The sequence below is a fragment of the Schistocerca cancellata genome, chromosome 1 (genome assembly GCF_023864275.1).
Source record: "Schistocerca cancellata isolate TAMUIC-IGC-003103 chromosome 1, iqSchCanc2.1, whole genome shotgun sequence".
Lineage (NCBI taxonomy): Eukaryota > Metazoa > Arthropoda > Insecta > Orthoptera > Acrididae > Schistocerca > Schistocerca cancellata.
The window spans coordinates 517789888-517803288 of record NC_064626.1 but is presented as its reverse complement, the minus strand read 5'-3'; the positions used below and the strand labels follow the sequence as shown (position 1 = coordinate 517803288).

Below are 13401 nucleotides of genomic sequence, written 5' to 3'. Positions count from 1 at the left end.
CATCAAGTTTAATCCTAACTATTTCCCAGCTACTAACTCTAACGCCTGAACAACACTGTCTTTGTTTTCCTTTTACGCTGTAAAATGAACTTATTATGTGCCATTTGTTTGGCTGTCTTCACAACTTTTTAAAATACAGCTTTATGACAGCTAACACACTCAATAAAATGCTTCTTTCTGTTATGTTTTAGTTCTCTGTGCAGTTGCCTTTTACTGGCACTATAAATTTTTGTCCTTTGAGTTCCCTATTTAAGTATACTAGTCATTCTGCTACATATGGTTCTAAGTGGATATATTTCATTGAACTTTCAAGAAAGCTATTTAAAATAATTCTCAAAGCTACTACTACAACTGCCAAAAGGCCAATCAATCTCTCTCAATTTATTACTAAAAATAGTTAAATTTCTGTGATTGAAGTTCCTTCCCACATAGCTTTTCTTACATGAAATTTTTTGATAGTTCTATGAACCATGCAGACTGATCAGATATTCCTAAATCTAAGGAAAATTTATAAACATCTTCAAAAAGGCAATTAGTTAAAATATCATCAATACAAGCATTTAATCTAGTGGTTTGAGGGAAGCTTACTTTGAAGCCAAAGTGTTTATTATGTCAATGAATTTTGATGTATCATTTCTTTCAATTACAATATTAATACTCTGTAAGTAGAAACTACTATGGCATTTAGGTACCTTAATTTGATACACCAACTCTGAAATATATAATCTTAATTCAAATAATTAAAATCTTTTTTTATTTCACATTTTTATATCAGAATGAAGAAGTATGCATGAACCTCCACCTAATTTCATCTACAAAAGCTTTTGGCCAGTTTGAAATTTCCAAATTTATTTACAACACGCTGTTATCAGCCACGTGTTGCTTTGGCTCAATCTGGTTAAAAAAAAAAAAGGGGGGGGGGGGGGCGCACGTTTCTAATATGTATGGAACTGAAATCAATCAATGGAAAATCCAGGATGGAAAGTAACAATATTATGAAAGGATAGCTGCTACTCACCATACAGTGGAGATGCTGAGTTGCAGATAGGCATAGCAAAAAACTTCCACAAAATGAGCATTTGGCCCACACACACACACACACACACACACACACACACACACACACACACACACAACACACAACACACAACAAATGCAGCTCTCGCACACATGACCACAGTCTCTGGCAGCACATGATGGGAGAGGCAACCAGGTGGGAATTGGGTATACAACCTAATCCTCCCTCCAGTATCTGTCCATATCGGCTAAGAACATTTGAAGATACAGAATTCCAAACAAACAAACATTTACATTTTGATTTGCACAGAATATTTCAATACTATCATATGTAAGCTGAATTTCACTGCAACAAATAACTTTGATATTTTTACATTCAGAAATAATAATTTACAATTTGTCAATTTTATAACTTCTGTTTTGAAAGTCAGCTTCTAGACATTAATTTTATGGTAGCACAATGTAGGGAAATCCTTTCTTATTTATGGTTTCAAGCACATTTTTTATAAGGGAATATATTGGTCTTACTGTTTTTGTTACATTTAATTCTGTCCTGACTCACCTTTGCTTTACGATAGGATCCACAAAAAAAAAATTACATAACAGTAAGGAACGAAAAGAATGGTTCACTGTCCCAGTGAAATTATTAGACACTAGACAAGGGTGTGACATGAAAATTGGTCATACCTTTTCTTTCAAATTTGCTGATGAAAGAATAGCAATAACAGAAATGATATTATGTGCTTGGTCAAACTAAAGCATTTTTGCTGACCTTGCAAAGCATTAATTTATTTACTCTAATCAGGAGACATACAAAATTCTGCATCACATAACTGTACAAAATTATGAGTGGCCACCGAAACAACAATTTAATAATGTAATGTAATCATATAGTTAAAAAATCTACTCACTAAGCAACAGCAGGAGAAAACATACAGCGATAAAGTAAATGTGAAAAAAATTTCGGAGCCAATGGCTCCTTTTTCTAGCAGAAAAATTTACATAGTGAACTTAAATGATCTTTGCCCATTTCTCAACAGCAACTGTACAGCCTTCAGTCTTCATCACTTCTGAGTGACTCGGGGCAGCATGGACACTGGCACAGGTGATCCATTGTATATTCTCGTCACCATCTTAGCCTATTCAGCCATCTCCAAGTGAGCCAGTCTAACATAGCTTCAGGTGGTAGACACTCAGTAGGCTTCATCCGCATTTGAAGTTGGTCACTGCTAGCTGCCCACAGCTCTTTTCTGTCACTGCATAACACACATCAGTGCTGACAATGAACTGCGAACACTGCTTCTGGATTTCAACCTAGATCTTGATGGTTGATGACCATGGAGAGTTAATTTAGTTTAACCTTTCTCTTTTCAATGTGTGCAGCTACTTTCTGGTGTGTATCAGGTGGTTCAATACCTGCCAAGCAATATACCTTGTCTGAAGGTGTTGGTTTCAGACAGCCAGTGGTCAGTCAAGCTGTTTGATTCAGTATGATGTCCACTTGCTTTGCATGGACGGAGCTGTACCACACAGGAAATGCATACTTCTCTGCAGAGAAACAGTGATAAGGCAGAGGTTCTGATGACTTGAGGATAGGCTCCCCAGTTACTGTCAGTGTGTTACCAAGTGATGTTTTGGGTAGAAACTTTTAGCTTGGTGTTGAGATAATGTTTGTGGTGTGTTAAAGACACATCTAAAGTAACACCAAGGTATTTAGTACATCAGGGTTTCAACTCTGTGCCCTCCCAATTAACTTTTAGTTTACCATTTGTCTGTTTTGGAGGTGGAAGGCACACACCTGTGTTTTCTGAAGATTAGGATGATTCTTACTATAATACTCTGTGAAAGTTCGAAGTGCTGTCATAAGAACTTTTTCAACCTCCTCAAACATCTATGCTTGAGTTGGTAAAGCAAGATTGTCTGCACATATGAAGGTTTTGCACATGATAGGGCTTGGTTTGTCACTGGTGTAGGCCTATATACTGAAGATTACAAGGAATAAAACACTTCCTCCGAGCAAGCAATTCTTTCAGTTTCTCCTGTAGCTTCACCTTCCTTGAAACTCAACTTTTAATTGCCAATAAAGTGCCAATTATTTCCATGAATCCATAATCATATGTCATGCTGTAGATCTTGTGGAGCATGACATGGTGTTAAACAGTATCAAAGGCTGAAGATACATCAATAAAAACAATTCCAGTCATGTCACCTCTTTCAATCCCACCCTCTTTGTATTAAATTAAACTGGCTACTTGTGCTGCGCATTTCCTCTGAAGTCTGGGGGCAGCCTGCTCAGTTATTAATAGACCATCAATCATAGTGGTCAAACAGTTCAAAAGAAGCCTTTCAAATACCTTATGAAGATGACTTAGGAGTGATATGAATATAATAGAGGGAAACGTTCCACGTGGGAAAAATATATTTAAAAAGAAAGATGATGAGACTTACCAAACAAAAGCGCTGGCAGGTCGATAGACACACAGACAAACACAAACATACACACAAAATCTAGCTTTCGCAACCAATGGTTGCCTCGTCAGGAAAGAGGGAAGGAGAGGGAAAGACAAAAGGATTTGGGTTTTAATACACGATCAAAGGCAGAGCCACGTGTGAAAGCACCCACGTGATTTACCAACTGACCTGCCTACACTGTGAAGCGTTCTATGTGGGAATGACCAGCAACAAACTGTCCATTCGCATGAATGGACACAGGCAGACAGTGTTTGTTGGTAATGAGGATCACCCTGTGGCTAAACATGCCTTGGTGCACGGCCAGCACATCTTGGCACAGTGTTACACCGTCCGGGTTATCTGGATACTTCCCACTAACACCAACCTGTCAGAACTCCGGAGATGGGAACTTGCCCTTCAGCATATCCTCTCTTCTCGCTATCCGCCAGGCCTCAATCTCCGCTAATTTCTAATTTCAATTTGCCGCCGCTCGTACCTCACCTGTCTTTCAACATCATCTTTGCCTTTGTACATCCGCCCCGACTGACATCTCTGCCCAAACTCTTTGCCTTTACAAATGTCTGCTTGTGTCTGTGTATATGAGGATGGATATGTGTGTGTGTGCGAGTGTATACCTGTCCTTTTTTCCCTCCTTTTTTCCCCCTAAGGTAAGTCTTTCCGCTCCCGGGATTGGAATGACTCCTTACCCTCTCCCTTAAAACCCAAATCCTTTTGTCTTTCCCTCTCCTTCCCTCTTTCCTGACGAGGCAACCATTGGTTGCGAAAGCTAGATTTTGTGTGTATGTTTGTGTTTGTCTGTGTGTCTATCGACCTGCCAGCGCTTTTGTTTGGTAAGTCTCATCATCTTTCTTTTTAAATATATGACTTAGGAGTGAAATAGATAAATAAATTTTGAGGTTGGATGATTCTTTCCCAGGTTTCAGGATGGCAACTACTTTGATTTTTCTCCATACTTTAGGGATCTCATTCTGTTGCACTAGTCGTTAAGGAATTTGACAAGCTATTTCACGGTCAATTGCCCAAATCGTTTTATTTGTTCAACCCGTACATCATCCATGCCACCTGTTTCATGGTTCTCGCATTATTGAACAGCTACTTGAAAGTTTGCGAGAGTTCATTAGTTTCCAGCTCAGCTTGTCTCTGTATATTACATCCAACACTTCGTTTTCCCATTTTTCCACTCATCAGAAACTGATGAATAACCTGATTTGGAGATACATTTGTATATGTAACCTTCAGCATTCTTCTGTAGCACCACATTTCAAAAGCTTCTATTCTCTTCTTGTCCAAACTATTTACCGTCCATGTTTCACTTCCATACATGGCTACACTCCATACAAATACTTTCAGAAATGACTTCCTGACACTTAAATCTATACTCGATGTTAACAAATTTCTCTTCTTCAGAAACGCTTTCCTTGCCATTGCCAGTCTACATTTTATATCCTCTCTACTTCGACCATCATCACTTATTTTGCTCCCCAAATAGCAAAACTCCTTTACTACTTTAAGTGTCTCATTTCCTAATCTAATACCCTCAGCATCACCCGACTTGATTCGACTACATTCCATTATCCTTGTTTTGCTTTTGTTGATGTTCATCTTATATCCTCCCTTCAAGACACCATCCATTCCGTTCAACTGCTCTTCCAAGTCCTTTGCTGTCTCTGACAGAATTACAATGTCATCGGCGAACCTCAAAGTTTTTATTTCTTCTCCATGGATTTTAATACCTACTCCAAATTTTTCTTTTGTTTCCTTTACTGCTTGCTCAATATACAGATTGAATAACATTGGGGAGAGGCTACAACCCTGTCTCACTCCCTTCCCAACCGCTGCTTCCCTCTCATGCCCCTCAACTCTTATAACTGCCATCTGGTTTCTGTACAAATTGTAAATAGCCTTTCGCTCCCTGTATTTTACTCCTGCCACCTTTAGAATTTGAAAGAGAGTATTCCAGTCAACATTGTCAAAAGCTTTCTCTAAGTCTACAAATGCTAGAAACGTAGGTTTGCCTTTCCTTAATCTTTCTTCTAAGATAAGTCGTAAGGTCAGTATTGCCTCATGTGTTCCAGTATTTCTACGGAATCCAAACTGATCTTCCCCGAGGTTGGCTTCTACTAGTTTTTCCATTCGTCTGTAAAGAATTCATGTTAGTATTTTGCAGCTGTGGCTTATTAAACTGATTGTTCGGTAATTTTCACATCTGTCAACACCTGCTTGCTTTGGGATTGGAATGATTATATTCTTCTTGAAGTCTGAGGATATTTCGCCTGTTTCATACATCTTGCTCACCAGATGGTAGAGTTTTGTCAGGACTGGCTCTCCCAAGGCCGTCAGTAGTTCTACAGGAATGTTGTCTACTCCGGGGGCCTTGTTTCGACTCAGGTCTTTCAGTGCTCTGTCAAACTCTTCATGCAGTATCGTATGCCCCATTTCATCTTCATCTACATCCTCTTCCATTTCCATAATATTGTCCGCAAGTACATCACCCTTGTATAGACCCTCTATATACTCCTTCCACCTTCCTGCTTTCCCTTCTTTGCTTAGAACTGGGTTTCCATCTGAGCTCTTTATGTTCATACAAGTGGTTTTCTTTTCTCCAAAGGTCTCTTTAATTTTCCTGTAGGCAGTATCTATCTTACCCCTAGTGAGATAAGCCTCTACATCCTTACATTTGTCCTCTAGCCATCCCTGCTTAGCCATTCTGCACTTCCTGTCGATCTCATTTTTGAGACGTTTGTATTCCTTTTTGCCTGCTTCATTTACTGCATTTTTATATTTTCTCCTTTCATCAATTAAATTCAATATTTCTTCTGTTACCCAAGGATTTCTACTAGCCCTCATCTTTTTACCTACTTGATCCTCTGCTGCCTTCACTACTTCATCCCTCAAAGCTACCCATTCTTCTTCTACTGAATTTCTTTCCCCCATTCCTGTCAATTGTTCCCTTATGCTCTCCCTGAAACTCTGTACAACCTCTGGTTCTTTCAGTTTATCCAGGTCCCATCTCCTTAAATTCCCACCTTTTTGCAGTTTCTTCAGTTTTAATCTACAGGTCATAACCAATAGATTGTGGTCAGAGTCCACATCTGCCCCTGGAAATGTCTTACAATTTAAAACCTGGTTCCTAAATCTCTGTCTTACCATTATATAATCTATCTGATACCTTTTAGTATCTCCAGGGTTCTTCCATGTATACAACCTTCTATCATGATTCTTAAACCAAGTGTTAGCTATGATTAAGTTGTGCTCTGTGCAAAATTCTACCAGGCGGCTTCCTCTTTCATTTCTTAGCCCCAATCCATATTCACCTACTACGTTTCCTTCTCTCCCTTTTCCTACACTCGAATTCCAGTCACCCATGACTATTAAATTTTCGTCTCCCTTCACTATCAGAATAGTTTCTTTTATTTCATCATACATTTCTTCAATTTCTTCGTCATCTGCAGAGCTAGTTGGCATATAAACTTGTACTACTGTAGTAGGTGTGGGCTTCGTATCTATCTTGGCCACAATAATGCGTTCACTATGCTGTTTGTAGTAGCTTACCCGCATTCCTATTTTCCTATTCATTATTAAACCTACTCCTGCATTACCCCTATTTGACTTTGTGTTTATAACCCTGTAGTCACCTGACCAGAAGTCTTGTTCCTCCTGCCACCGAACTTCACTAATTCCCACTATATCTAAATTTAACCTATCCATTTCCGTTTTTAAATTTTCTAACCTACCTGCCCGATTAAGGGATCTGACATTCCACGCTCCAATCCGTAGAACGCCAGTTTTCTTTCTCCTGATAGCGACATCCTCTTGAGTAGTCCCCGCCCGGAGATCCGAATGGGGGACTATTTTACCTCCGGAATATTTTACCCAAGAAGACACCATCATCATTTAATCATACAGTAAAGCTGATTGCCCTTGGGAAAAAATTACGGCCGTAGTTTCCCCTTGCTTTCAGCCATTCGCAGTACCAACATAGGAAAGCCGTTTTGGTTAATGTTACAAGGCCAGATCAGTCAATCATCCAGACTGTTGCCCCTGCAACTACTGAAGAGGCTGCTGCCCCTCTTCAGGAACCACACGTTTGTCTGGCCTCTCAACAGATACCCCTCCGTTGTGGTTGTACCTACGGTACGGCTATCTGTATCGCTGAGGCATGCAAGCCTCCCCACCAACGGCAAGGTCCATGGTTCATGGGGGGGAGATAAGCCATGTCCCCGCAATATCCTTTCTTCCATGAGTGCTATTTCTGCAAAGTTCGCAGAAGAGCTTCTGTGAAGTTTGGAAGGTAGGAGACAAGGTAATGGCAGTATTGGCTTGGGTAGCTCAGTTGGTAGAGCACTTGCCCGCAAAAGCCGAAGATTCCGAGTTCGAGTCTTGGTCCGGCACACAGTTTTAATCTGCCAGGAAGTTTCATATCAGTACACACTCTGTTGCAGAGTGAAAATCTCATTCTGCTTTTTGTCACGTCTAGACTTTCCAACATTTCTTAGTTTATTGTGTCTTCTTAGTTTCTCTCAGATAGTTGGCAAGTTTCAAGTCGGCATCCATAGTTTGCTCACTGAATAGATTTTCATCAAAATGTTTCACATATTTCCACAAGATTTTGGTATTCTCTCTTTTAAAACTCTGAATATACTGGGTGCAGTAGCCACGAGGAACTGATTTGCTACATGATTGCTGCACAGCAACCACCATCATTGAATGATTCAGGTAGTGGATTTATCTTGGATATAAGACTATCTAGCATCTCAGTAAACTTGCTCCAATTTCCTTTCTTGAAGCTATGGCATCTTCTGAATGATACTGTTTTAGGTCATACCATGGAAAACGTTTGACTATCCTAAGCGTTTAGTATTGGAATGCTGATGTCTTTAACACACTGTGACAATACTACCTTGCTGACAAATAACAGATCAGTATCGTAGCCCTGTTTCCAACGTTCACTATTAAAAGATGATGATAATTTGCTTCATGTATTAACTGGAAATCAATAGAATCAGTCTATTCTATCACTGCTTCACCATTTTCTTTGCCATCTTCATAACCCAAAACACTACTGTGACTACTGATGTCCCCTACAATAAACTGAGTGCTTTGGTTACATGAATTGTTTAGTTCATAAGAGAAACTTATGGCAGCATAGTACATTGGGTTGGTGTACAGGAAAATGTGTAGATTACATGATCCGTGGAATTACAGTGGATGTACATTTTGTTTTATTTGCAAAGCAGAATTTCAGGGAAACATTATAGATTGTGTTCTTCAAATTACCTGCATAACGGCATTGGAACCAAATGGTCTTGAAACAGTCAAGTTCATATCAGCAAATTGTCTGTCAATACCAGCTATCAGCGTGTCTACTGCCCTGTAAAACAAAAAAGGATGTTTATCTATCCATATCTCACAAAATCTTGCATGAGTGATAGCTGTAGTCATATGAAGACATCTTGAATAATAACCATTTTGCTGCTCTTGTAAATATTTTATTTAACATTTGGTTTTGTTGCTTTGAAGCCACATCATCAGGTTAGATCTTTTAAATTAGAAAAAGTGTTTACTACAATTGTGATCTATTACAGTTACAATCAATAGTGAGAACCAGAACAAATTATTTAAATATCAGATCATCACATTAAACCTGCGACATGGATGGGACCGAATATTTCTTGTCTGTGAATAAATTATGCAATTAGCGGTTCATCAGGTAAGTAGAAAGCATGGGCCCACGATTTTCTAGGCACCTTGAGGAATCGTGGACTCATGCTTTCTGCTTAGCTGATGAATCGCTAATTGTTTCATTTATTCAGGTTATGTTTGGTCCCATCCATGTTGCAACTTTTAAATCGCGATTTAACATGTAAGTAATTTGCTCTGGTTTCCACTATTGATTGTAACTATAATAGTTACCTTACAAGATTTGCCAGAAGTGAAATTCACATCAGGAAATATTAATACTTTGACCCTGCTTGAATCAGTGACCTGTCCGTTATAACGATATGTTTACGTAATGTGTATACATAAACATACAGTTATAAATGTCCCCGTTCATAGTCGCTAATTATAACAATATGTTACTTTTGTGCTGTAACATATAGCTATAATCAGCGGTGGAAACATATTTGCGAACGCCGACTGTGTGCGGCTGTTTGTTGTTGGATCGTCTGATCAGTCGGAAGTTGCATTGCAGAGGAGAGTAAATGCCTATTCAAAATATAATTATTTTGGATAGCTCAACATGAGTTTCCTAAGGGACCGTAGTTTATCATGCATTTACCAGTAGAATATGGCGCGGAGAAAATATTTCGCCGCATGCAACTTCCGTCCGAACTCGACGAAAGTTTCGTGACTGTGAACTCTCTATTTGGCAGAAACATATAGAAAATTAAATAATTTCATGAAGAAGTGAGACATAGATTCTATAGTAAATGAACAGTCCATACACCAGTTCCACTTAACTCTGAATTTATGGGAATTAATAGACGAACTTACACTGCAATGAAGGATTTAACATGGATGCCGTTTTGACTGGCACTTCTCTTAATGAAAACAATTCCTTTGACGTTTTCACATACACGTCGCACAATAAATCTACTGCTAGGCACTTTTAGTATTACACATTTACTTTACACTAGAACAATATTAATTTTAACAATAATAATACGGCGGCAAGACATGCGCGTCCGACACAAGTTACAGGAGACAAGAGAAGAATGAGTAACTGTTCATCGAGAATATCTCGTACCTCCAAAAAAAAATGTGTAAAAGTGTTCTTCTTCTGTCCGTTTTTCGCGCCGCGGTTTTCAAAGTCAATAACTCACTGCATCTCTGATGGCGCTTCGACAATAAACAAGTTACGTCACAGGTCGTTCACCTTTTACATTCTCGCAACATTATTTGCTAACTGTAGCTGTTGCCGAGCGACTGCTCGATTAGTGAATGATTTAAAATGATAAGACAATCACGTAATGTTACACCATCCACCACTAAAGTACATCAGTGTTCATTCACGTAAGTTCAGTGACCTGTCAGAGTACGCCACTGATTCATTACTTCAGCTGTTATCTGCAACATATTGTGGTTTCTGGTTTTTTCGTCTATTTCCCTGTCAGTTTTTTCATTCTAAAGCCCATTTGTAGTGTCGCAGGTGGTTATACCCATAATTTTCTTTTGGCACCCAACTTATTAATAAGCACTATATCATTCAAAAAAAACTGAATTTATCTTCATACAAGTATCTGCTGTAATGTTGGCAAGTTTTGTCTGAACCAAAAGCACTACATGCTGATCTTAGAAGGTTCAAGAAATAGGAGGAAAAAATTCAGGCGTTAATACCAAGTGTAAAATGTAGTACATCACTAATACAAATGAGTCTTCATGGGTGTTACTGTTACGTTACCACTTTCCTGCAAATTGTGTAAATCAGTTTCTGTTGCTGAACATGCAGCTCTATATACAATAAAATTCAAGATATAATCAGTCTGGCTACCAACAACCCTTAGTTTATAAATCAAAATGGCTTTATTTCTTTGGAAACAACTGCACCAAAGATAAACATCGTTAAAACCATCAGTAAAGATATTGGTTATGGATGAAATTGTGTAAGTTCAAACTTCATTCAATAATGGCACAGTTATCATCAATTCATTCAATAATGGCACAGTTGTCATCAACGAAATGAAATATTCTCAAAAATGACACAAAGCTATCTCAGGGCTTGATCCTGACAAAACTGTAATGTACTAAACTCCATATCTAAACCAATAATTGCTAATTTTCAACTCATTCTCTCAAGATGTAAGAAGACAAATTACAATGAAGTAATTAAATTTCTCAAACACTGTATTTTCCCCCTTGTACAATTGAGAATGCATGAGTTCTTGTGAATTAAACATGTGTTACAACGCTACTTCTAAACTTTTGAGGTTGTGAAGACCTATTTAGTACAATGCCTGTAGAAACAACAGATTCGTGTGAGATACAGACTAATCTCCATGGCTGGTAACCATTATAGATTCGCAGAAGAGGGATTGTGGCATTTTCTTCAAAAACTGAAAGCTGAAAGCTACTCCACCTACCAAAAATAGAAATCAGTGAGAATCATCCTGTGGTGGTGATGCTGACTCGTGATTATTTGCAAATCAAAGTAAAAAACAGCAACAGGAGATCAAACATAACAGACACCCCAACTAAGCAATATGAACATTGAAGAGCTGCTATGGGATGATGACAGCAACACTGTTCTGCACGTTAACACAGAGATATCTGAAATATAGTGTTTCTAATAGCCTCCATAAAACTCAGGGGTTGACAAGGAAGTGCAAGGAAATATAAATAGCAATCAAATGAAAACCAAAAGTAAGTAAACTCTTTGTTATTTCAAAAGTAATCACCATGCTGTTAAAAATCTATCCCATTGTGAAAAAAAGACAGTCAATGCCTTCTTGGAAAAATGTCTGTGATTTTCTATGGGAATTTGATTGTACACAAGCGTTCACCTCTTCATATGAAGCAAATTGACAGCCAAGAGTGTTTCTTCAGGACTACAAAAATGTGAAAATTGCACAGTGAGAGATTAGGGCTGCTTGGAGGGAGTGTAAGTGCTTCCCAGCAGAACTACTGCAGTGTACTTTATGCAACCTTGGCAACATGTGGGCCCTTACATATCCTCCAGATACTCACAATCTGCCCCCCTTGTGATTTCCATATTTTTGGAGCCTTCAAGAAAGACATCTGTGGCTGTCAATTTACTTTAGATGAAGAGGTGCATACCTGGGTACAATCATGGTTCCAAAGGTAACATCAAACTTTTTTATGAAGGCACTGACTAACCATCTTGTCTCTCAATAGAGGAACTATATAAGATGAACTTAAGCAAACACTTCTCTAATGAAGAGTTCTACGAGGAAGTTAAAATAAAGTTCAAGACAAGCCCGAAAGGTAAACAAACAGTTATCATCCTGGAAGTCATGCCAAGGGTTCACCATCTGCTGCTGAAAAGGAAAAAGATCCTACATTCAGTTTGAGGCCTTACACATCAAAGATCTTGTAGCTGTTCAGAAATGCTTCAATTGCTGGGACCTAGAATATCCGCCAAAATGTTGTGATAAAGGACCAGTCTGTGGAAAATGTGCAAAACTAGGCTACTAAAAGTCAGAATGCTGATAGGAAGTCACAGTTGGAAGCACACCACGCAAATATAGAAACAGGCTATGTGATACAGTAGGGGGGCACGACTGCCTATCTACAATCAGTTGCACGAAATGCAAACAGAGTGCATCAAATATGACATTACGGATAATGTTCACTAACGTGGGTTACAACAACAATGGTCAGATATGAACCACCGCCTTACACACACTGGTATAGACATGCAAATTAACAAAACATGCAGGTGCAAATATAAGTCTCCAATAACTAAAACAAGAGACTGGCAACGTGTGGTCGCCTGGCTACAACATATGGGTATAGCACAATTAACAGACCTAGAAACAATCTTCCATTGCTGCAAACTTGACATAATACAGCAAAGATATTTTAACATCACTGATTAGGTAGATGACATATATATACACAGGGCGCAACTGACAATCGTGTAGCAAAGGCAGTTGAAGCACGACATGTTCCAGCAGGTGATCTCCCAGACCAGACTTCTGTTAAGAATGGAGGAGCTGAAAGATGATTCTTCCACCAATGTAGCACGGAATGTAACAAAACAACCAAAAACATACATAAGAGGATGCCCTAAGGCATGAGTGAAACTCATCTCATGACATCAAAAAATAAGGAACAGGTAAACATACTGACACAGCAATACAAGAGAGACAATAAGGTACAATATGTATAAGCAGTTCACTAGGTCAAAACGCATAATTAAAACTACATTCAGAATATGACTCTAGCAAATGC

At 38.7% G+C, this 13401-nt stretch overlaps 1 protein-coding gene across 1 annotated transcript in view; it reads right to left on the bottom strand.

Moving 5' to 3' along the window:
• LOC126178759 (mediator of RNA polymerase II transcription subunit 27) overlaps positions 1-13401 on the bottom strand; it is a 71606-nt gene that overhangs the window by 9505 nt on the left and 48700 nt on the right. The window contains exon 4 of the mRNA XM_049924556.1: positions 8767-8860. Within this exon, the coding sequence (XP_049780513.1) occupies positions 8767-8860 (94 nt within the window). The remainder of the gene's footprint in view (positions 1-8766; positions 8861-13401) is intronic.